The following is a 25,840-nucleotide window of genomic DNA, read 5'->3' on the forward strand; positions in this document are numbered from 1 at the left end:
GGTGCAAGAGCCAGGCTCCGAATGCAGAGACAGGGCTGTAATTTCTATATCACCAGGCCCAAGTTCATTTGAAATGTTGTTGGAGGTTTTTGTTCTTCATCTACAAACATCATTCCAATTGAGATCTGTTGTCCTTTCAATTGTTATAAAAACATATTTTTCACTTTCCTTCAGTGGGGCAGAAAAAAATCATTTCCCACAAAAAGCCATCACAAATATTTCCATTACCATTTTCCCACTCTCTATTTACCATGGTGGTGAATTTTTTTTGGCCTGTAACATCACTGCTGTGATGGGCTGTTGTCCAGTTGGAATGTCTGCACTTCAGAAATGTGTGGACTAATTGGGAAAAGTTCAAAGAGCCACAAGAATGAGTCAAGATCTGGAAAACCTGCCTGACAGTGAGATACTAAAGTAACCCAGTTGATTTAGATTATCCAGGAGAACGTTGACATTGATGTGTGATTTGATCCCAGTCAGTAGGAAGAGATGTCTGGTAGCAGAGAGCTCTTTAAACTAGCAGACAAAGGTAGGATGAGATCCAACAGCTGGAAGCTGGAGCTACATAAGTTCAGACTGGAGATAAGGTGCAGATTTTTGACAGTGATTAGGGGAATTAGCCCATGGCACAGCTGTCCCAGAGAAATGGTGAATTCTCCATCAGTCATGTGGATTCTTTTAAATCAAGGTTGCCCATCTGTTTCTAAGAGATCTGCTCTAGCTCAGCCAGATGTTCTGGGCTGGGGGCAGAAAACCCTGGGGGAGGGTGTGTGCTGGTCATTATGGTCACTTATGGCCTTCAAATCTAGTTCTGTGGTGCACCCAGGAGTGCCAGAAGGGGGAGGGGGGGCGCTATGGTCCTCCCACCTTTTGCCGGCCATAAGGATGAGAGATGGGGGGAGGGTGGCCTTGGTGGGAAGAGGCGGTGAGGGAGCAGGGCCTGAGGGGGAAGGGGCAGCACAAGGGCAGGGACTCGGGGAGAAGGGGCGCACCGCGGGGTGAGGGGTGGGGCCTCAGGGGAAGGCGTGGCATGAGGGTGGGCCTTTAGGAGAACGGGCAGTGCAGGGGCAGAGGCTCAGGGGGAAGGGGCAGTACTGGGGGCGGGGCCACGGTTTGGGCGTCGGTGGCCCCCTCCAACTGTTAGGAAGCTTCCACCACACCTGTCATAGGGAGGGGAGTCTCTAAGGTGGCTTTAAGTCATCCTTGTGCCTCCTGACTATGGGCCGCTCGATCTGGAGGCCAGCTCCCCCCTGCTCATATCAGCCATGATGCCCACAATATGCTGCTCAAACCCTCAGCCCCACCCCCCACCATGCCCAGGACATGGGAGGGGGTCTTCAGAAGGCAGCTGGTGGTTGTCTCCATTTTCCTGCCACAGTTCAGTTCTGAGGCAGCCTCCATTCCTCTGCAAAGCCTTTCAGAACTTCCCAGGCTAGAAAGACCCTCCGTGTGACCTCTTGTATAGCGCAGGCCGGAGAATTACACCAAACCGGTTTCTCCATCCAGACCAGTAACATCTGGCTGAGCTAGAGCAGCTGTCGTTCAATTTCAGTTGAAGCGTTTCAAATAACGGAGCAGGCTGAAGGCTTGTTTTGAAGTAAATAAATAAAAAAGCCTGGGATCCAATTTGACCCGGCAACATCCTGTCAACATTTCTAAATGTGATTCAGGAAGAGAAATTGAGGGGATTTTCTTTGGGCTCTTGAATAGGAAGATCAAAAGGCCACAAATCCTGGGAGGATGAGGGGGTGAGAAACTGTATAAAAATAAATAATTCTTCCCTCTTTCTGCAGGGTGATTTCAAAGTGGATTAAAATAGGCGTGTGGGTAAAATACTTCCAAATTCAGCCCCAGGAGGAAGGGGAACTGGAGTAGGGTTGCCAACTTTCTAATTCCAGAAAACTGAACACCCTTGCTCTGCCCACTGCCCCGCCCCTTCCCTGAGGCCCTACCCTTTCCCAAGGCCCCGCCCCCCTGCTCACTCCATTCCTCACCCTCTCTCACCTGCTCATTTTCACTGCAAGACCCAAATATGCATATTTATTGTTTTGAGTGATGTATTATTCTAAGTTCAGGTTTTATTTGTTACAAGATGCTCGAGCTGGCAGCAAAATAGTTTAAAAGGGTAATTTTTAGGGCTATTAAGTGATTAAAAAAGTTAATCGCGATTAATCATGCGATTAATCACACTGTTAAAACAATAATAGAATACCATTTATTTATATATTTTGGATGTTTTCTACATTTTCAAATATATTGATTTCAATTACAACACAGAATACGAAGTGTACTGTGCTAACTTTATATTTATTTTTAATACAAATATTTGCACTGCAAAAAACAAAAGAAATAGTATATTTCAATTCACCTAATACAAGTACTGTCGTGCAATCTCTTTATAATGAAAGTTGAACTTAAAAATGGAGAATTATGTACAAAAAAAAACTACATTCAAAAATAAAACAATGTAAAACTTTAGAACCTACAACTCCACTCAGTCCTACTTCAGCCAATCACTCAGACAAACACATTTGGTTACAATTTTCAGGAGATAAAGCTGCCCACATCTTGTTTACAATGTCATATGAAAGTGAGAAAATGCGTTAACATGGCACTGTTATAGCCGGCATCGCAAGATATTTACGTGCCAAATGCGCTAAAGATTCATGTCCCTTCATGCTTCAACCACCATTATATAGGACATGTGTCCATGCTGATGACGGGTTCTGCTCGATAACAATCCAAAGCAGAGCAGACCGACGCATGTTCATTTTAATCATTTGTGTCAGATGCCACCAGCAGAAGTTTGATTTTCTTTTTTAGTGGTTCAAGTTCTGTAGTTTCTGCCTTGGAGTGTTGCTCTTTTAAGACTTCTGAAAGCATTCTCCACACCTCATCCCTCTCAGATTTTGGAAGGCACTTCAGATTCTTAAATCTTGGGTCGAGAGCTGAATCTATCCTTGGAATCGCACATACCAACCTTCTTTGCATTTTGTCAAATCTGCTGTGAAAGTGTTCTTAAAATGAATATGTGCTGGGTCATCATCCGAGACTGCTATGACACGAAATATATGGCAGAATGCGGGTAAAACAGAACAGGAGACATATAATTCTCTCCCAAGGAGTTCAGTCACAAATTTAATTTAATTGCATTATTTTTTTAATGAGTATCATCAGCATGCAAGCATGTCCTCTGGAATGGTGGCCGAAGCATGAAGGGGCAAATGAATGTTTAGCATATATGGCATGTAAATACCTCGTAACGCCGGCTACAAAAGTGCCATGCAAACGCCTGTTCTCACTTTCAGGTGACATTGTAAATAAGAAGCAGTCAGCAGTATCTCCTGTAAATGTAAAAAAACTTGTTTGTCTTAGGAATTGGCTGAATAAGAAGTAGGACTGAGTGGACTTATAGGCTCTAAAGTTTTACATTGTTTTGTTTTTGAGTGCAAAAAAACCTACATTTGTAAGTTACACTTTCACCATAAAGTGTACCATACTGCACTCCAGTACTTGTATGAGGTGAACTGAAAAATATTATTTCTTTTGTTTATCATTTTTACAGTGCAAATATTTGTAATAAAAATTATAATATAAAGTGAGCACTGTATACTTTGTATTCTGTGTTGTAATAGAAATCAATATATTTTAAAATGTAGAAAACATCCAAAAATATTTAATAAATTTAAATTGGTATTCTATTGTTGAACAGTGCGATTAATTGCATTTATATTTTTCAATTGCAGTTAATTTTTTAATTAATCGTGTGAGTTAACTGTGATTAATCGACAGCCCTAGTAATTTTTTAAAAAATGAAATTTCACAAAGGTTTTCATGATTCTTTCCCTCCCCTCTTCACATTTTTTGTAACCAGCTCCATGTTTTTTGTTCACTAAAGTGATTGTAATTTTATGTGTGGAATTAGGACCACACATTATCACACCTGCAATGGGTTTGTTAAAGGCCCACTCCCAAAGCCCAAATACAAATTCATGGAGCACAACCACAGAAATGCACACCTGTCCAGATACCTATATAAATAAATCTGTCGAAACTGACTCCCACACCTACATGCAGATACACACATGTATTCATGTGTTCACATCTAGCATGCACTAATACATATACTTCCACATGATTTATTATTACAATTGTTCTTTAGTGCCTAGAGACCCCAACTAAGATCAGGGCTTCAGGGTGCTGAACATACACATAAAGAGAGAGAGTCGGCAACAGTTTATAATGTAGTTAGACAAAGATGGGGAGAATGTATGATACATTGGCTCTGCTGCAATTACTAGTCACCAACATTCACTTTTTAAGAAATAATACATTTCTCTTAGAGTTCCCTTCTCTTTTAAAAACTTGTTATGAAATGAATACACACATATTTTATGTCATCAGCTTTTTTGTGCACAAGCCAGCAAAAGGAATAAAAGTCAAAGAGTTAGGCTGCAAATGTTATTCACACAGGTATACACACATGTGGCAATACACACACCTCCCTACACCAAGACAAACAGTCTCTTACACACATACAATGCATGCATGCACACACAGAGACACTTTTTCATACACTTTTCCAGGGGCTGCCTAAATCACCCAGCCAGGAATGGAGGAGGGTGGGCTGGAGGGGAAAAGTTGGGGGTTGGGGGTGGAGGAGAGAGGAGAGAGGATGAGGAGGGAAACAGGCCAAGGATGAAAGCAGGATGGGGTGAGAGGGGACAGTGAAGGAGAGAGGAGGGGTGTGGGGGGCATGTGGGTTGGATGGGGATGCAGGGGGAGGCAGAAGGTCACAGGTGCATGAGGATATGGGGGGCACAGGGGTTTATAGGGACATAGAATCATAGAATCATAGAATCATAGAATATCAGGGTTGGAAGGGACCTCAGGAGATCATCTAGTCCAACCCCCTGCTCAAAAGCAGGACCCATACCCAATTAAATCATCCCAGCCAGGGCTTTGTCAAGCCTGACCTTAAAAACTTCTAAGGAAGGAGATTCCACCACCTCCCTAGGCAACGCATTCCAGTGTTTCACCACCCTCCTAGTGAAAAAGTTTTTCCTAATATCCAACCTAAATCTCCCCCACTGCAACTTGAGAACATTACTCCTTGTCCTGTCCTCTTCCACCACTGAGAAAAGTCTAGAACCATCCTCTCTGGAACTACCTCTCAGGTAGTTGAAAGCAGCTATCAAATCCCCCCTCATTCTTCTCTTCTGCAGACTAAACAATCCCAGTTCCCTCAGCCTATCCTCATAACTTATGTGTTCCAGACCCCTAATCATTCTTGTTGCCCTTCGCTGGACTCTCTCAAATTTATCCACATCCTTCTTGTAGTGTGGGGCCCAAAACTGGACACAGTACTCCAGATGAGGCCTCACCAATGTCGAATAGAGGGGGATGATCACGTCCCTCGATCTGCTCGCTATGCCCCTACTTATACATCCCAAAATGCCATTGGCCTTCTTGGCAACAAGGGCACACTGCTGGCTCATATCCAGCTTCTCGTCCACTGTCACCCCTAGGTCCTTTTCCGCAGAACTGCTGCCTAGCCATTCGGTCCCTAGTCTGTAGCTGTGCATTGGGTTCTTCCGTCCTAAGTGCAGGACCCTGCACTTATCCTTATTGAACCTCATCAGATTTCTTTTGGCCCAATCCTCCAATTTGTCTAGGTCCCTCTGTATCCTATCCCTGCCCTCCAGCGTATCTACCACTCCTCCCAGTTTAGTATCATCCGCAAATTTGCTGAGAGTGCAATCCACACCATCCTCCAGATCATTTATGAAGATATTGAACAAAACCGACCCCAGGACCGACCCTTGGGGCACTCCACTTGACACCGGCTGCCAACTAGACATGGAGCCATTGATCACTACCCATTGAGCCCGACAATCTAGCCAACTTTCTACCCACCTTATAGTGCATTCATCCAGCCCATACTTCCTTAACTTGCTGACAAGGATACTGTGGGAGACCGTGTCAAAAGCTTTGCTAAAGTCAAGATACAATACATCCACTGCTTTCCCTTCATCCACAGAACAGTAATCTCATCATAGAAGATGATTAGATTAGTCAGGCATGACTTGCCCTTGGTGAATCCATGCTGACTGTTCCTGATCACTTTCCTCTCATGTAAGTGCTTCAGGATTGATTCTTTGAGGACCTGCTCCATGATTTTTCTGGGGACTGAAGTGAGGCTGACTGGCCTGTAGTTCCCAGGATCCTCCTTCTTCTCTTTTTTAAAGATTGGCACTACATTAGCCTTTTTCCAGTCATCCGGGACTTCCCCGTTCACCACGAGTTTTCAAAGATAATGGCCAATGGCTTTGCAATCACAGCCGCCAGTTCCTTTAGCACTCTCGGATGCAACTCATCCGGCCCCATGGACTTGTGCACGTCTAGTTTTTCTAAATAGTCCCTAACCACCTCTTTCTCCACAGAGGGCTGGCCATCTATTCCCCATGTTGTGATGCCCAGCACAGCAGTCTGGGAGCTGACCTTGCTCGTGAAGACAGAGGCAAAAAAAGCATTGAGTACATTAGCTTTTTCCACATCCTCCGTCACTAGGTTGCCTCCCTCATTCATTAAGGGGCCCACACTTTCCTTGGCTTTCTTCTTGTTGCCAACATACCTGAAGAAACCCTTCTTGTTACTCTTAACATCTCTTGCTAGCTGCAGCTCCAGGTGCGATTTGGCCCTCCTAATTTCTTTCCTACATGCCCGAGCAATATTTTTATACTCTTCCCTGGTCATATGTCCAACCTTCCACTTCTTGTAAGCTTCTTTTTTATGTTTAAGATCTGCTAGGATTTCACCATTAAGCCAAGCTGGTCGCCTGCCATATTTACTATTCTTTCGACTCATTGGGATGGTTTGTCCCTGTAACCTCAACAGGGATTCCTTGAAATACAGCCAGCTCTCCTGGACTCCTTTCCCCTTCATGTTAGTCCCCCAGGGGATCCTACCCATCCGTTCCCTGAGGGAGTCGAAGTCTGCTTTCCTGAAGTCCAGGGTCCGTATCCTGCTGCTTACCTTTCTTCCCTGTGTCAGGATCCTGAACTCAACCAACTCATGGTCACTGCCTCCCAGATTCCCATCCACTTTTGCTTCCCCTACTAATTCTTCCCGGTTTGTGAGCAGCAGGTCAAGAAAAGCTCCCCCCCTAGTTGGCTCCTCTAGCACTTGCACCAGGAAATTGTCCCCTACTCTTTCCAAAAACTTCCTGGATTGTCTATGCACCGCTGTACTGCTCTCCCAGCAGAGACGGGGAGGAATAGCTCAGTGGTTTGAGCATTGGCCTGCTAAACCCAGGGTTGTGAGTTCAATCCTTGAGGGGGCCATTTAGGGATCTGGGGCAAAAATTGGAGATTGGTCCTGCTTTGAGCAGGGGGTTGGACTAGATGACCTCTTGAGGTCCCTTCTAACCCTGATATTCTATGACTCTATATCAGGAAAATTAAAGTCACCCATGAGAACCAGGGCATGCGATCTAGTAGCTTCCGCGAGCTGCCGGAAGAAAGCCTCATCCCCCTCATCCCCCTGGTCCGGTGGTCTATAGCAGAGTCCCACCACTACATCACTCTTGTTGCTCACACTTCTAAACTTAATCCAGAGACACTCAGGTTTTTCTGCAGTATCGTACCGGAGCTCTGAGCAGTCATACTGCTCCCTTACATACAGTGCTACTCCCCCACCTTTTCTGCCCTGCCTGTCCTTCCTGAACAGTTTATAACCATCCATGACAGTACTCCAGTCATGTGAGTTATCCCACCAAGTCTCTGTTATTCCAATCACATCATAATTCCTTGACATCACCAGGACCTCCAGTTCTCCCTGCTTGTTTCCAAGGCTTTGTGCATTCGTATATAAGCACTTGAGATAACCTGCTGATCACCCCTCATTCTCAGTATGAGGCAGGAGCCCTCCCCTCACAGACATTCCTGCCTGTGCTTCCTCCCACTATCCCGCTTTCCCACTTACCTCAGGGCTTTGGTCTCCTTCCCCCGGTGAACCTAGTTTAAAGCCCTCCTCACTAGGTTAGCCAGCCTGCTCGCAAAGATGCTCTTCCCTCTCTTCGTAAAATGGAGCCCGTCTCTGCCCAGCACTCCTCCTTCATGGAACACCATCCCATGGTCAAAGAATCCAAAGCCTTCTCTCCGACACCACCTGCGTAGACATTCGTTGACTTCCATTATTCGACGGTCCCTACCCAGGCCTTTTCCTTCCACAGGGAGGATGGACGAGAACACCACCTGTGCCTCAAACTCCTTTATCCTTCTTCCCAGAGCCACGTAGTCTGCAGTGATCTGCTCAAGGTCATTCTTGGCAGTATCATTGGTGCCCACGTGGAGAAGCAGGAAGGGGTAGCGATCCGAGGGCTTGATGAGTCTCGGCAGTCTCTCCGTCACATCGCGAATCTTAGCCCCCGGCAAGCAGCAGACTTCTCGGTTTTCCCGGTCAGGGCGGCAGATAGATGACTCAGTCCCCCGGAGGAGAGAGTCCCCGACCACCACCACCCGCCTCCTTCTCTTGGGAGTGGTGGTCATAGAACCCCCCATCTCAGGACAGCGCATCTCATGCCTTCCAACCAGCGGAGTCTCCTCCTGCTTTCTCCCCCCAGACATATCATCTGGTCCACTCTCCGCAACGGTACCTGTGGAGAGAACATGAAAGCGGTTAGTTACCTGTGTCCGCGTTGGTGGAACCCGGACATTCCCCCTTCTTCTGGAGGTCACATATTGCCAAGCTTCTTCACTGGCCTCTTGGCTCCGCTGTGCAACCTGCTCTAAATCTTTAGAGCTTTGTGCCCGTAGAAGCATATCCTGACTTTTGTCCAGGAAATCCTCCGTTTCTCGTATGCAACGCAGGGTCGTTATCTGTTGCTCCAGACCTTCAATCTTCTCTTCCAGTATGGAGACCAGCTTGCACTTTGTACACACAAAGTCGCTTCTGTCCTGTGGAAGAAAGACAAACATGGCACATCCAGTGCAGGTCACAATAGCTGAACCCCTCCCTTCCATACCACCTTCTTACTATGAGCTTCCTCAGAGAAGTTGGCAAGAGTGAGGCTTGACAAAGCCCTGGCTGGGATGATTTAACTGGGAATTGGTCCTGCTTTGAGCAGGGGGTTGGACTAGATGACCTTCTGGGGTCCCTTCCAACCCTGATATTCTATGATTCTAAGATGTAAGCCTCACTGGGCTCACTCCAGGCGAACTCCCAGGCAAACTCCTGCTGTGTGCTGCTCTGCTGTCCCCCGCTGCTCAGCTGGTTCGCGAAGCTCTGGCTATTTTTAAACAGCCAGGCTCCCCTGAAACAAACAAACAGACAGCCCCAGTGCCCGCCCCCTGCAGGCTACCAGCCAATCAGCCCCATTCAGCCAATAATGGGAGTTCAGCAGTGTATGGAGGTGAATGGGGTGCAGGGCTGTGAGGGATGAGGGACATGGGGGTGGCAGCTCTGGGAGGTGGAGAGGATGGGTGGGAGAGCACTGTAAGGCGTACAGGGCTGGGATGGGGAGATGTGGGGGGCAGGACAGGATGGGATGGATGCAGTGAGGGGGATGATGGGGCAGGGGTGGGACGGGGAGGGATGCAGGGAGCGGGTGGGGGGTGCAGCCCCATTTCCAGCACTCGGAGATGGGAATACACATACCTCGAACTCCTGGGTGCTGGCAATGGGGCGAGAGACAGACCACGGTTCGCTGTAGGGCATGCGCCACAGCTCGAGCTCAGCCACATGAGGCGCACGAGGAGAAGAGGGCCAGGCAGCAGTGGGAGAAGTGTGACCCCTCAACAGCCGCCTGCTGAGCGCTCGAATTGTGCTTGCACTAGTTCCTCCCCCGGCCTGGCTCAGCCAATGGGAGCTGTGCCAGATATGCTAGCTGCTTCCCGACCTGGCAGCCATGCAGCGAAGCAGCTAGCAGGGAGCCTGCCAGCCCCACTGCGCGGCGGAGCCGCCAACCGGACAGTTAACAGTGCTGACTGGAGTTGCCAGGATCCCTTTTTGACCAGGTGTTCAGGTCCAAAACCGGACACCTGATCACCCTAAACTGGAGTGAAATATCCCATAGAGCCATTCTAGAAAGGAATTACAGGAGCACGAGCCTTTAATCTGGATTCACTTTAGAATCCAGGTTTATAACCTCTGCTGGTAACTTCGACAGCACTTCGATGCCAACCCGCATAGCTTCGGAACATCTTCCTTCATCAAATGAAGAACTAGATTTTGTGGCATAAGGGATTCTCTTGAAACATACCATTCCCCATTCAGATCTAGTGCTGGGGATTATTCTAAATCTGAAAGCAAACCCACTCAGGGTCAGGATGAGCTCTCCCCTGACATCTAGTGAAGCCCTGGAAAGAGAGACGCCAGGAGCAGACTGGACTTGCAATGGACACACCTAGGGTATGTCTAAACTACAAAATTAGGTCAATTTTATAGAAGTCAATTTTTAGAAATCGATTTTATACAGTTGATTGCGTACATCCACACTAAGCGCATTAAGTCAGTGGAGTGCGTCCTCACTACCATGGCTAGCATCGATTTACGGAGCAGTGCACTGTGGGTAGTTATTGGAATTCTGGGTTAAGCTCCCAATGCCTGATGGGGCAAAAACATTGTCACTGGTGGTTTTGGGTACATGTCATCAGTCGCCCCTCCCTCCGTGAAAGCAATGGCAGACAATCATTTCACGCCTTTTTTCCATGCAGACCCCATACCACGGCAAGCATGGAGCCCGCTGAGCTTAGCTCACCATCACCACTGCTGTTGTGTCCTGGGTGCTGCTGTCAGCAGATGGTGCGGTACGACTGTTAACCGTCATCATCCACCGTTTCCGCTGCAACTCTGCTCTCCTGCTCTTGTAAATGAGCTCAGTCTCAATAGCAAATTTCTCCATGTTGTCATCATCCACCGCTTCCGCTGCAACTCTGCTCTCCTGCTGATGCCATAATACCAAGGCAAGCATGGAGCCTGCTCAGCTCACCACTGCTGTTGTGAGCATTGTAAACATCTCACGCATTATCCTGGAGTATATGCAGAACCGGGCTAAGAGATACCAGCACAAGGATGATTTTGATGAGGACATGGACACAGACGTTCCTGAAAGCATCGGTTATGGCAATTGGGACATCATGGTGGCAATGGGGCTGGTTGATAGAGTGAAATACTGATTCTGGGCCCAGCAAACAAGCACAGACTGGTGAGACTGCATAGTGTTGCAGGTATGGGATGATTCACAGTGGCTGCGAAACTTTTGCATGCATAAGACCACTTTCCTGGACTCTATGAGTTGCTTTCCCACACCCTGAAGTGCAGGAATACCAAGATGAGAGCTGCCCTGACAGTTGAGAAGCGAGTGGCGATAGCCCTGTGGAAGCTTGCAATGCCAGACAGCTACCGGTCAGTCGGGAATCCGTTTGGAGTGGGCAAATCTACTGTTGGGGCTGCTGTGATCCAAGTAGCCAATGCAATCATTGATATTCTGTTATCAAGGGTAATGACTTTGGGAAATGTGCAGGTCATAGTGGATGGCTTTGCTGCAATGGGTTTCCCTAACTGTGATGAGGTGATAGATGGAATGCATATCCCTATCTTGGCACCAGACCACCATGCCAACCAGTACGTAAACCGCAAGGGGTACTTCGTAACCGTGCTGCAAGCACTGGTGGATCACAAGGGACGTTTCACCGACATCAACGTGGGATAGCCGGGAAAGGTGCATGACGCTCACATCTTTAGGAACTCTGGGCAGCTGCAAGAACGGACTTACTTCCCAGACCAGAAAATTACCATTGGGAATGTTGAAATGCCAATAGTTATCCTTGGGGACCCAGCCTACCCCTTGCTCCCATGGCTCATGAAGTCGTACACAGGCGGCCTGGACAGTAGTAAGGAGCAGTTCAACTATAGGCTGAGCAAGTGCAGAATGGTGGTAGAATGTGCATTTGGATGTTTAAAAGCTCGCTGGCGCTATTTGTTGACTAGGTCAGACCTCAGCGCAACCAGCATTTCCATTGTCATTGCTGCTTGCTGTGTGCTCCATAATATCTGTGAGAGTAAGGGGGAGACATTTATGGTGGGGTGGGAGGTTAAGGCAAATCACCGAGGGTCCGATTTTGAGCAGCCAGACACCAGGGCGATTAGAAGAGCACAGCAAGGCGCACTGCGCATCAGAGAGGCTTTGAAAACCAGTTTCATGACTGGCCAGGCTTCGCTGTGATAGTTGTGTGTATATCTCCATGATGCAAACCTGCCCCCTTTGTTGATTTTAATTCCCTGTAAGCCAACCACCCTCTCCCCTTCGAAATAAAGTAACTATTGTTTTGAAACCATGCATTCTTTCTTTATTAATTAAAAAAAAAGGGAGATAACTGACAAGGCAGCCCAGGTTGGGTGGGGTGCAGGAGGAGGAAAGGACAAGGCCACATTGCTTATTATAGCCACACTACAAATCAAACTGTTTCAATGACAGCCTTCTGTTGCTTGGGCCACCCTCTGTAGTGGAGTGGCTGAGTGCCCGGAACCTCCGCCCCCCGCATTCTTGGGCATCTGGGCGAGGAGGATATGGAACTTGGGGAGGAGGTCAGGCAGTTGTACAATGGATGCAGCGGGGTCTGTGCTCTTGTTGGCTTTCCTGCAGCTGCACCAGATGCTTCATCATGTCCGTTTGCTCCCCCATTAGCCTTAGCATCGCCTCCTGCCTCTGCTCTTCGTGCTCACTTAATGCTTTCCTAGCCTCTCACACTGAATGCCTCCATGCATTCAGCTGTGCCCTATTAGTGTGGGAGGACTGCATGAGCTCGGAAAACATGTCATCGCAAGTGCGATTTTTCTCCTTCTAATCTGCGATAACCTCAGGGATGGGAGATGATAGTGGGAGCCTAGAAACATTTGCACCTGGGGGGAGATAAAAAGGGAGAGTAAAATTTAAGATGTTACATTTCTGAGAACAAAAGGGAGACTCTTTCACAGTGAATCAAGCAATTCACAGCAGACAGCATATGTGCTTTAAGTAGAAGGTCACATTTTGCCTCTTATATTGAGCGCCTGCCGGTATGGTGACACATCACACATGGCTGGACAACAGAATTCGGTTTCCAGGCAGCCATGGTAAGGCAAAGGGTACACGGGGTTGGCTTCTTACACGTAACATATGGGAATGGTTTCAAACTGCAATGCCATCCTTTCCCATAGCAAGCAATGGGTTGCGTTTCACATTTAAAAAGAGGGGCTGTGGTTTTTGGGTGGATGTGCAGCACACACCTCCCACCACCCCCGATGAGGCTATTCTCCCTTTTAGCCAAGCGCCAACAGCCCAGCATGACCTTTACTGTTCCATTACAAAAATTCCCCTATTTCAACCAGGTGACCATGAATGATATCTCTCTCCTGAGGCTAACACAGAAAGATATAGACCGAATGTTGCTTGAATGCAACCAAAACCCAGGACCATTCGCTGCCATGCTTTGTGCTGCAATGATTCCAGAATACTTTCGGAGTACCTCCAGGAGAACTTCATGGAGATGTCCCTGGAGGATTCCCGTTCCATCCCCAGACATGTGAACAGATTTTTCCAGTAACTGTACTGGCTGCGAATGCATCCCAATTCTTCAGGGCAAATCAAACATTAAACACTATTGCCTTTAAACCCTGTACTGTAGTTACAAATGTGCACTCACCAGAGGTGCTTTCTCCAGCTTCAGGGACTGGGAACCCACCTTCGGAGGGTATTGACTCCAGTGTGATGAAAAGGTCCTGGCTGCCGGGGAGAACGGATTCACCGCTTGCCTGCTGTGCATTCTCCTCTTCCTCCTCCTCCTCATCCACAAAATCCTCCTCCCTGTTGCGTGAGACTCCCCCCTTGCAGGTGTCCATGAACAGTGGTGGGGTAGTGGTAGGGTCCCTTCCTAGAATGGCATGCAGCTGATCATAGAAATGGCATGTATGGGGCTCTGACCCAGAGCGACCGTTTGCCTCCTTTGTCTTTTGGTAGGCTTGCCTCAGCTCCTTAACTTTCACACAGCACTGCTGTGTGTCCCTGTTGTAGCCTCTCTCCAACATGCCCTGTAAGATTTTGGCAAATATATTTGCATTTCTTCTTTTTGATCAGAGTTCTGCCTACACAGATGCTTCTCCCCATATAGCAATCATAGAATCATAGAATCATAGAATATCAGGGTTGGAAGGGACCCCAGAAGGTCATCTAGTCCAACCCCCTGCTCGAAGCAGGACCAATTCTCAGTTAAATCATCCCAGCCAGGGCTTTGTCAAGCCTGACCTTAAAAACCTCTAAGGAAGGAGATTCTACCACCTCCCTAAGTAACGCATTCCAGTGTTTCACCACCCTCTTAGTGAAAAAGTTTTTCCTAATATCCAATCTAAACCTCCCCCACTGCAACTTGAGACCATTACTCCTCGTTCTGTCATCTGCTACCATTGAGAACAGTCTAGAGCCATCCTCTTTGGAACCCCCTTTCAGGTAGTTGAAAGCAGCTATCAAATCCCCCCTCATTCTTCTCTTCTGCAGGCTAAACAATCCCAGCTCCCTCAGCCTCTCCTCATAACTCATGTGTTCCAGTCCCCTAATCATTTTTGTTGCCCTTCGCTGGACTCTCTCCAATTTATCCACATCCTTCTTGAAGTGTGGGGCCCAAAACTGGACACAGTACTCCAGATGAGGCCTCACCAATGTCGAATAGAGGGGAACGATCACGTCCCTCGATCTGCTCGCTATGCCCCTACTTATACATCCCAAAATGCCATTGGCCTTTTTGGCAACAAGGGCACACTGCTGACTCATATGCAGCTTCTCGTCCACTGTCACCCCTAGGTCCTTTTCCGCAGAACTGCTGCCTAGCCATTCGGTCCCTAGTCTGTAGCTGTGCATTGGGTTCTTCCATCCTAAGTGCAGGACCCTGCACTTATCCTTATTGAACCTCATCAGATTTCTTTTGGCCCAATCCTCCAATTTGTCTAGGTCAGATCCAGTGTCTCCCTTTCAGTCCATGCTGGAGCTCGTTTGCGATTCTGGGGGGACTGCATGGTCACCTGTGCTTCTGAGTTCGCCATGCTGACCAAACAGGAAATGTAATTCAAAAGTTCCCAGGGCTTTTCCTGTGTACCTGGCTAGTGTGTTGGAGTTCAAAGTGCTGTCCAGAGTGGTCACAATGGAGCACTCTGGGATAGCTCCCAGAGGCCAATACCATCGATTTGCATCCCCACTACCCCAAATTCAACCCAGCAAGGTCGATTTTAGCGCTACTCCCCTCACCAGGGAGGAGTACAGAAGTTGATTTTAAGAGCCCTTTAAGTCGACGGAACGGGGTTGGTTGCGTGGACGCATTCATTTTAAAATCTACCTAACGTGGCTAAATTCGACCTAACCCAGTACTGTACACCGGGCCCTACTCTGCCTCGGTGCTCAGCTACCAAAGTGATCAAATTTTGCTGGTGTTGAGTTACAAATCACTTTAGCAGCTGAGCGCAGGGGGAGTGACATGTTGTTATCCTGACTGTAGGAGCAAAGGGTAGCAGAACTGTGTCCTGATTGAGGGGGTCACCCTCACCTGAACCCCACTTGCTAAGCAGATGTCAGATCCCACTGAAAGTGGGAGGGTGGTGTGCTCAGAAGTTCTTCCATGCTGCAGATTCTGCCTGATGAGACTCAGTTGAGAGCCCTCGCTTCTGTTCATAGGTTCCTAGAGCTGCAGTTGCTGAGGAGCAGGTCTAGGGGCTAAGCCTCAGCCCTAGTGTGGGGACAGTGTTGCAAGGAAAGACAACAAAGGGGCAGCAGCACAGAGAAAACCCCCCACACACACCCATTGAAATCGCTAAGAGTTGGGCTGAGTGGGGGGACCTCAGAACGGGGCATCACAGACGTGGCAGCAAGTGGTCAGCAGCAGAGGTGACAGCAAGCGACTGGTGTGACATTCGTTCATGGGACTTTCACACAGGCAGGTGGGCACCTGAGAGGACACTGCCCAACACATCATGGGGTGGAGGGTTGCTTGTGGTCCCATGCTTTTGAATCAGTGGGTGTGATGGTTTCACAAACTAATGCTGGGATCCCTTCCCCTTTTTTGTTTAAAAGTTTCTTTGCTGTGCACAGTTTCAGGACTTAAGTATTGCCTTTTAGGGGTACCCAGAGGTGTGGTTTAGTTTTCCCAGATTACTGGTGGGGGCTCGAGCTGGTTCTGTGTTCTATTGCCAAGAGGAACCCCTAGATATTGAACCTGGCCCTTGTTGCTGCCGCCTCCACCTGGCAGAAGGGTTACACGTGATTTTGCTGAGGAGAGAGAGCACCTATTGGCTGCTTCAGAAGACAGGCAGCTCTCCAAAGCAAAGATCCCTCAGGCCCAGAGGAGTTAGGAGCCTAAATACTTTGGAGGATCTGAGCCTCAGTTGATACAGTGGAGCTGGTTGGCTTTGACAACAGATGAAGGAGATATGGCACAGGCTAACATTTTCCTGAGTCTAGAACCCTTGTGATATTTTGTCACTCAGTGCCAAAGCTTCCCCTGCAGATGAGGTTTGTTGTAACCAGAGCTAAGGGGCATTTTTTGAATTTTGAAATGTTTTATAAGTTGCCACAAGGCCAATGCTGAAATTTCAAATTTTGCTTCAAATAAAAAAAATGGGACAAAACTTTTGTGAAAATATTAAAACAAATGGCATTGAGGGTTTTCTCTGTGCATGTGAAACTGCCAATAAAGTACAATTTAAACTTTTTAATTAGTTTAATTTTTTAAACTATTTAACTTTCTAAAACTATTTTTAAAACTATTTTAACCATTTCAACTTTTGAAAACTATTTTAATAATTTTTACTTAAACTATTTCTGTATGTTTTTATTTTATGTTGACATGTGTATTTTTAAACTATTTTAAACTTTTAACTCTTTCAGTTTATGCCATTTGGTGGATTTCTTTCCTTTTGCAGTCTTGCACAGAGTGGATGTGAACTTTGACTGGCCTGATCTCACTTTACACGGCATGTACATTTTTGTGCTCACGTTACACTACATTGTGAAGAATGGAGAAAAGGGCTTTGAGAAAATCAGTGTTGCCAGCACTTGCAATTTTTTTGCATTTCCTAAAGACTCAGGGCCTGAATCAAAAGACTGCATGAGAATTGCAGAACAGTTGGGCTAATCAGGGATGTATCAGTTCACTAGCAATGCTGAAAAAATAAAATAATAAAAAGTTTGATTTTGAGTTGAATGAATTTTTTCAGAAAAAATTTGACAAATCAAAAAGTGGAAGGAAAATGTTCAGATCAGAACAAAACATTTCACTTGGACATTTCCAAAATATTTCATTTTTTTCTGGCACAATTTTTCAAATAATTTCCAGCTGACAAAAATGCCTGTATTTGATTAAAAAAATCCACCCAGCTCTAAATCTCAGCTCTCACCAATGGGGCTGGAATGTTTTTTATAGTGGGGGTGGTGAAAGCCAACAAAACTATCCCCAAACTTTTTACCTTGCATCTCCCTTACCACTGTCCGCACACCCCCCACTCAGAGCTGAGGCCGGGAGCAGGGCCATGTCTTTGGAAGGGGGGGGGACACAGACAGGGGTAAGGGGGCCAAGGCTGGGGCCACAGCTGGGGGTGGATGCAGGGCCAGGAGTGGAGCCCTGCATGTGGGGCTGAGAGCAGACCTCCAGGCGCAGGGTCGGCAGCCAGGACCCCTCATAAAATCTGGGGGTGCTGCAATACCCCCTGCACCCTTATTTCCCATGCCTATGGCTCTCACTTATGAAAAGCAATTTTCTCACTCTGGAGGCTGTGGGGAAAAGCCTGAAAATGTGACCCCTAAAGGCTTGGAAACAGGAAAGCAAAGAAAAAGAAACCCCCATTTGTTATTTCAGCAAGTGCATGATTTGTAAGTGTAGCTTGTGATTTGGGGCCTCACTCATCATTTTTGAATGCTTAAAGCTGGCCATGCTCAGACTGTGCTAACAATGATTTAAGAAACAGAGGTGTGCATGGATGGTCAGGGAAATGTGTGGGGCAAGGACAGTGGTTTTGTTCCGTGTTTGTACAGCAGCAATGAGGTCCTGGGCCGGGATTGGGGCTGCTCTGTGCTAGACATTATTCATGTTAATAAAAATAATAATAAATAATCCAGCATCCCATATCCTCAGTGCTGCCAGGAGAAATGAGTGCATTGGAGCAGAGCTAGATCCGAGGCAGTGCTTAAAGTGGTCTGAAAAAGGGGAAGGAGTTTCCCTGGGAATAGCAGCTTTGGTAGAACATAAGAACTGCCATCCTGGGTCAGACCAAAGGTCCATCTAGCCCAGTGTCCTGTCTTCCGACAGTGGCTGGTGCCAGTACTTACAGTCCCCTCAGGGACGCGGCTTGACTTTTATTTATGTAGCTGTGACTGGTGCTTCCTGAGAGCCCCCTGGACGCACACACTTTAACCACTGACCTCAGCGAGGGATGCCCAGGAACTAATGATGCCATGTCAGAGGCCAGGGCCCAACTGTGCACCAGGAAGGACTTTCCATGCCTCAGAGCGCTGAACCAATGGGTGCGGCCACATCCATGGTTTGAAGTGGCTTCCATATATACAGTGTTCATAGGCTCTCAGCACCCCTTTTCCAGCCCCAAGCCTCTCTGATTTGGGTGCGCTTCCAGGGCGCTGGAGGATGGAGGGGCTGCAATTAACAAGCTATTTCTGGGGGGGCCTCAGGTGGGACACCCAAGGCCCGATTCACTTCCCATTCAGCAGGGAAGTTTTCTTTTGCTTCCAGGCCTGACCCAGCCAGCTGGGAACCAGTCGGGCTGCTCTGTCTGTGTCCCAGAGGGGTGGCTGAGGATATGGGGCCCAGTGGCAAGCTTGGGAACTGCTCAGCCCCCGGGGCTGGCTTCTAGCTGCAGCGGCCGGGGAGGAGGAGCGGTTGCCACGAGAGGACAGTGGCTGATGTTCGAGGAGGGGAAACTGGCTCCTCCTCTGCCTGCCCTGCTTCCTCTTCCGCCGGGATAGGGCTCAGCTTCCCGGGCAGAGAACCTGCAGCTGGGGCTGAGCCGCTGCCGCTGGCCAGCGGGGTCTGTGCGGGGAGAGACCTGCACTAACCCCGCTCTCTGCCCAGCCAGGGGGACTTTCTGCGGGGGCTGGAACCAGCTCCTGGGACAGCCCCGGGCTCTGCCGACACCAGCCCCTGAGCCGGAGCCTGCAGGTGAGGGGTGAGACCCGGGGAAGGGCCGGGGCCGGGCAGGAAAGTGACTCTGCACCAACGGCCCCTCCTCGCCCCAGCTCTGCTCCCGGGGGCGGGGGTCTGCGAGTCCCGGAGCTGCCGCCCTCCCCCGACCCACCCCGCCCCCCGGCTCTGCCCCCCTGAGCGCCTGCAGAAGCCGAGCCAGCGCCGGGAGAGCGAACGGGCCGGGCCAGGGACCGAGTCTCCCAGCCCGAGGGGAGGGGAGGGGGCAGGAGGGAGACAGGGGCAGAGACTGGCAGGGGCAGCAGGAGCAATCAGTGGGGAGGGAGGTTCCCGCTTCCCAGCCCTGCCCAGCCCCATTCTCTGCAGCACCCCGGGCAGATTGACTTTCCTGGGGAGAAGGGGGGGAGCAGGGAGAGGAAAAGCCAGTTCCTGCCTCTGCCTGGTCCCCACCCTGCTGGAGGGATGCGCTGCCCTGGGGACAGTGTCAGGGGGCTCCCCAGTGCGGCTCCTTTGGTTCTGCACTTGGCTAAGAGGCTCTGTGCCTGGGAGAGGGGGTACTAATGTCTGGGTGGGTTTGGTCCCAGTGGGAGGGGCTGCGCTGGAATAAAGTGAGCCAGGGTTTTCCCAGCATCTGCGGGTCTAATTCGTCTGTCTGCAGGGAAAGGCCCTGGGGGAACCGAAGTGAGAAAATGAGCCAAAGGCCCCTCCTGAAACCTCCTTCTGCTTGCCCTTCCTGGCTGCAGGATAACACTCTGGATCATGTCCTCCTCCTGCAGGCTGGGCCGTGAGATTGAGGGTGGCCCATCCAGGAGGCTGGGGGAGCAGCAGGCAGATGGGGGGAAGGGGGTAAAGCCAGCAATGATGGACCTGTCTAGTATGGCGCTGACATTCCGAGGAGAGGGGTACCAGCTGCCCCCACCCCAGAGGCCCCCACCCCAGCGGCCTGTCATGGCAGTAGCCAAGGCTCCAAGGGCTTCACACTCCGCAGTGGGGAAAGGTGTCTGGGAACCCCTCATCCCAGACAAATGAAGAATGCTAGCTACAGCAACACCTTCCTCGTGGGTGATGGATATGCCCCGGAGTTAAAGGGGAGGGCTGGGTGGGAGAGGAGGAGGGTGAGAATGCTAATAGCATGAGCTCGCCTATCACTATTTCCATCCACAGATCTCCAGGTGCTTTACAAAGGAGCTCAGGGTCATTCTCCCCCCTTCACAGAATGGGGAAACTGAGGCATGAAGTGGCGACATGGCTGGGCTGTGGGCACCAGCGGCAGAGCCGGGGCTAGAACGCCATCCCCTGGGTCGTGCTATCTGTTAGGTAGTGCCGGAAGGTGGGGCAGTGGGGCCCATGGATAAACTGCGGGGGATGGGGGGACAGCAGCTTCTGAGTGAGGGTCTCTGGCTGTTCCAGGGGCTGGCGGTCAGCAAGAAGGCCAGCACCTGCTAGTGGACTTCTGCGTGCCCAGGGCAGCGGAGTTGGAGGTCTGAGTTCCTAGGATGCCCCGGGCTTACGAGAGGAGTGTGGATGAGCTCAGCTTGTTCAGCCTAGCCAGACACAGCCTGAGAGGGGACTGCTTCTTATTGGGGGTGGGGGGGGCCCTTTTCTTTGCCTTCTGGTTTTTGAGCCATTAGCGTCATGCTCAGGGACCCATTTTCAAGGTGTTCTCTGCAGCTCCCTGTTGCGTTCCTGGCTTACATGCAAAGAAGCGAGATAGAAACATAATGCATTCTAGCTGGAAGCAACAGGACTTGCCTGCTTAGAATCCAGAACTGAAATGCAGAAGAACCAAAAACAGAGAGAGAGAAAACAGGCAACTTCCTCAGGCAGTGTGGCACAATTCACCCCAACTTGCTCTATGCTGGGCCTTTGCAGACTGACTGCTGCTAGACCTCGGTCACATGCTTCCCTACAGTGCCCACTAGCCTGCCAACAGGACCAGAAAACCTCCTGAGAATTTAAAGTGATAGCTTGTCAAGGCCCCTCACCACCTGGGCTAGAAATTTACATCTTTCATATCTCTTTTTGTAGTGAACCCTGAGATTCTTGCGCAATCTCATGATTCCAGCTGCCGGGGCTTGACGTCAAATCTCAAATATTGCAAGACTCGCGAGACGATTGCAAGGGCTGGCGACACCGTAGCATAGCTGGTGCTTGGTGCTCTGCAGATGCAGACCTGGCCCTGGGGATAGAGCAAGGCTGGTCAAAGAGGCCCCGGGGGAGTGCCAGCTGCCATTCGGTCAGGGAATAGGGAAACCCGAGCTGTGTGGGGCACACTGTGTGTAGGGACCTGTCCCCCTCTAGTGGCTTAGCCAAATAAATACCTTGGGATAGACATGGCTTCTCTCCATGTGCATCTTATCACACTGAGGGAGTGGGGGAACCCCCATGCAGCCCCCATAGCCTTCCCGGGAGGGGCTGTGGATCAAGGTGATCACAGCCCCGCTGGCAGCGAGCGAGGAGAGGGGGCTGCTGCCTAACGAGCTCTGATTTCCTTCCCCCTCCCCCCCCCCCCGCCTGACTCCCCCATGCAGAATTCCCCTTCCTGAAAGCGGAGGTGATCTCCCGGGTGGAACCGTGTCGCAGAGGCTCCAAGGAGAGGGAGATCCCAGCTGCGTCTGGCACAGGTGAGGGATAATAAACAGACTGGGCAATAAACAGCTGGGGTTCCCACCCAAGCCCTGTCAGCGTCCCCGGCTCTGCTGCTGCTCCCCTGGGTCTGGGCTGTGCCCAGCAGGCATCATCGTGGTGAGTGTCACTCATGGCTTCCCACCTAGCCTGACAACATCTGGCTGTGGCGCCATCCCTGCTGAGGGCTCAGATGGGGTGTGAGGGCAGAATTGGTCCCCTCCTCTGGGCAAGGGTTTGGGGGATTCAGCCCATGATTTTCCAATCTCTCAGGGAGCTATTTTAGTCTGTTTCCCCCCTTTCCGAGGTTCCATCTGCCCAGAGCAGGGAGTGGATTCCAGGCAGGCAGAGTGTCCAACTGGACAGAGCAATGGACAGGGACCAAGGAGACCTGGGGTGCATTCCTGGCTTAGCACTGGCCTGCTGGGTGATCTTGAGCAAGTCACGTTGCCTCAGTTTCCTTATCTGGGGAATGGGGGTTTGTAAAGTGCTTTGAGACCTAGCCATGCAGGAGTGGAGTGTGTGAGTTATTCTCTCTCTGTCACGGCTCACCAGCGGACGCCCCAGGGCCAGAAGCCCTACCGGTGCCAGGACTGTGCCAAGAGCTTCATCTGGGGTTCGCACCTGCAGCGGCATCGGCGTGTTCACACAGGCGAGCGCCCCTACGTCTGCCCTGAGTGCGGCGAGTGCTTCACCCAGAGCTCCCACCTCCAGCAGCACCAGCTGGCCCACGGCGGCGAGCGCCCCTACAAGTGCTGTGACTGTGGCAATCGCTTTGGTGACCCGCAAGCCCTGGCAACCCACCGGCAAGGCCACCTGGAGGACAAACCCTATCGCTGCACCCAGTGCGGCAAAGGCTTCGACTGGAGCTCCCACCTGGAGCGACACCGGCGCATCCACACTGGCGAGCGGCCCTACCGGTGTGGGGAGTGCGGGGAGACCTTCGCCCAGAGCGCCCACCTCACCAAGCATTGCTGGACCCACACCGGCGAGCGGCCCTACGCCTGCCCCCACTGCGGGAAGGGCTTCGTCGAGAGCTCTGACCTGATGCGGCACCGGCGCACCCACACCGGGGAGAAGCCCTACAGGTGCGGGCAGTGCGGGAAAGGCTTCAGCATCCGCCCAGCCCTCACCAAGCATCACAGGGAGCACGCAGTGGGCACGCCACGAGCAGTTGCCACTGAGAGCCTGCCCCAGGCTGCCCCCGTCCCCTCCTCAGGGAGAGGAGAGGAGAACCCGGTACTTCCACTTCACATCACCCGCTTGGGAGAAGGCCCCTGGGATGGCCCGAGGGCCTCTAGACCGAGACTCCCCCAGGACGGCCCGACGGCCTCACTACCTCTGAAAACCCCATGCTGGAAAGCACACTTCCAGCTTTAGTACCGATGTGTTCTAAAAGTGACTCTTCAAACGTGGCCGTTTCGTCACCCTAGAGCGCCCTGCAATCACAGGGGCTCCGTTTCCCAGCAATAAGATCTTTTTTCTCACTGCCAGCTCTGGGATGGAAGAGAAGTGCTGGGTTCTTTCCTTCTCACACATCGTCACCAGGAATAAAGGATTCACAGGGCGAATTTTTGCTTGTGCAGCCCCTGGCACCCTCAACCTCTGCGACCCCCCATGACAGATTTCATAGCCCCGAGGGCCATACATAGGTTGACCTGCACCCCGGTGGAGACGCAGATAGGTCGATAGAAAGATTCTTCCATCCACCTCACTACTGCCTCTCTGAGAAGTGGATTTACTGCATCACTGGAAAATCCCCTTTCGTCCGCGCAGGCAGTGTCTACACTATAGTGCTACAACATCGCAGCTGCAGCGCCGTATATGTGCTGCTGCCATGGCTGTAGAGCAGATGTGGGCTCAGAAGCAGTTCTGTTGTGGTGGCCCAGGGTGGGATGGGGCAGTTGCAGGGTAAACGGGAGATAGAGGCAGCGAGCACTCGAGGCCCGACTCTGCTATGTGCATGAAGCAGGGCAGCGGGGCGGAGAAAAGGGGCCAGTCCTGCGGGATATGTTCTCATATTGCAATCACAAGGGGAAAAATGTGCTCTCTCTACCACCAGCCTACACAGCTGGGACTCCTTTACACCAGGATGACCGAGAGGGGAACCAGCCCCTTTAAACTTTCTTTAAAGAGCATTGAGCGTTAAAGAGGATGGGCCCAGCACTCGCTGGTTGACCCTAAAAGAAAGTGGCAAATAACCAGCCGGGGGATCTGGCTTCAGGGGTTTCAGAGTCTGGCTGGTCCAAATTTTAATTTTTCATTCCATTCCAAGAATGAAATTTTTTTCATGAAAAATCTTTCGTTCCTTTTTTTTCTTTTTAAGGATAAAAAAAAATCTGAAATTCAAAACATTTTCCTCTCCAATTCAAGGGTTCTGTTTTGGAGGAGGATCGCGGGTTGTTGGTGCATGCATGCATCTTTTTCCCACATTCTCTTGCGTTTGAACTTCCCCCCCTTTTTTTCCCCCTCTGGAAGAGGAGAGCAATTTGGAGGCAGGAAAACCACTTTCTCTAACTTTTTTTCCACTGGAAAATTTAAGAAAAAAGAAAGAAAGAAAAGGTGAGGATGGGAAATGCAGACACATGTGAAAAATGAAAATTTTAGAAATAAAACAAAAAATTCAATTCAATTCACTTTACAATTTTGGATTTAAAAAAGGGGTTTCTGGGTTGATCCTCACAAACTGTTTGACGAACAAAATACAGACCTCTGGTTTTTAAAGGGCCACAGAGTGGTACCCTGGTTGGGGGAACTTTCAGAGAGGGTCACCATGATGATACATGTCTTCCTGGACATGCTCTAGGTTAGGTGACGTCATCCCGGCCTGACCTCCTGCCTTTGAATGGAGCAGGCTAGATTGCTCTAAATGCCTAGTGGGGATCTCACCAGCTTTATGTGCTGCATCTGTCACCATGGTGTCTGGGCACGAGGGCAGTGTGGGTAATGGAGTTGGGGGGTTTTCTGGCAATTCTGAAAAATCAAAGGAAAAAAATTGTTTCAGGTCAATCCCAAAATGAGTTTTTAAAAATTTTCAGCAAATTGAAAAGTTGGAAAGAAAAATGCATTTCTGATCAAATGCTGCATTTTATTCCACCCCAGACAAAACCAGTCTGTTTCAATGCTGAGCAACTTTTTATGTTTAAAAAATAATAAAATGAAAAGTAATTCTGATCAAGTGAAGCGTTATTTTGAATCAGAAAAATGGAAACAGTTCCTTTCTAACAGGTCAACACTCAATGTTTCAAGTTTGGGTAGTGGATTAATTTATTCACTGGATCAAAACAATTTTGCAAAATTAACACAGATTTGCAAAATGCTTCTGTCAAGGTTCCTCCCCCACTCTGAACTCTAGGGTACAGATGTGGGGACCTGCATGAAAAACCTCCTAAGCTTATCTTTACCAGCTTAGGTCAAAACTTCCCCAAGGTACAAAATATTACACCCGTTATCCTTGGACTGGCCGCTACCACCACCAAACTAATACTGGTTACTGGGGAAGAGCTGTTTGGACGCGTCCTTCCCCCCAAAATACTTCCCAATACCTTGCACCCCACTTCCTGGACAAGGTTTGGTAAAAAGCCTCACCAATTTGCCTAGGTGACTACAGACCCAGACCCTTGGATCTTAAGAACAATGAACAATCCTCCCAACACTTGCACCCCCCCTTTCCTGGGAAATCTTGGATAAAAAGCCTCACCAATTTGCATAGGTGACCACAGACCCAAACCCTTGGATCTGAGAACAATGAAAAAGCATTCAGTGTTTTACAAGAAGACTTTTAATAAAAAATAGAAGTAAATAGAAATAAAGAAATCCCCCCTGTAAAATCAGGATGGTAGATATCTTACAGGGTAATTAGATTCAAAAACATAGAGAACCCCTCTAGGCAAAACCTTAAGTTACAAAAAAGATACACAGACAGAAATAGTTATTCTATTCAGCACAATTCTTTTCTCAGCCATTTAAAGAAATCACAATCTAACACATACCTAGCTAGATTACTTACTAAAAGTTCTAAGACTCCATTCCTGTTCTGTCCC

General features: G+C 49.5%; 1 protein-coding gene across 1 annotated transcript; it reads left to right on the forward strand.

The window, feature by feature from the left end:
* The first annotated feature begins 20,285 nt into the window (after positions 1–20,285).
* LOC140898117 (uncharacterized) lies at positions 20,286–24,945 on the forward strand. Its single transcript, XM_073311566.2, has 5 exons — positions 20,286–20,603; positions 21,238–21,307; positions 21,704–21,796; positions 21,907–21,917; positions 22,353–24,945. The coding sequence occupies exons 1-5, from the start codon at positions 20,520–20,522 to the stop codon at positions 23,175–23,177; spliced, it is 1,083 nt and encodes a 360-aa protein (XP_073167667.1). The 5' UTR covers positions 20,286–20,519; the 3' UTR covers positions 23,178–24,945.
* The last annotated feature ends 895 nt before the right edge of the window (positions 24,946–25,840 follow it).

The sequence above is a fragment of the Lepidochelys kempii genome, chromosome 14, assembly GCF_965140285.1.
Source record: "Lepidochelys kempii isolate rLepKem1 chromosome 14, rLepKem1.hap1, whole genome shotgun sequence".
NCBI classification, from domain to species: Eukaryota; Metazoa; Chordata; order Testudines; family Cheloniidae; genus Lepidochelys; species Lepidochelys kempii.

Excerpts from the sequence above, each read along its gene's own strand:
- LOC140898117 (XM_073311566.2), top strand. The coding sequence starts at position 20,520 with ATGGATAAACTGCGGGGGATGGGGGGACAGCAGCTTCTGAGTGAGGGT. Across the intron at positions 20,604-21,237 it reads GGCTGGCGGTCAGCAAGAAG|CTGCCGGGGCTTGACGTCAA; the intron begins GCCAGCACCTGC and ends TCATGATTCCAG. Across the intron at positions 21,308-21,703 it reads TTGCAAGGGCTGGCGACACC|AATTCCCCTTCCTGAAAGCG; the intron begins GTAGCATAGCTG and ends TCCCCCATGCAG.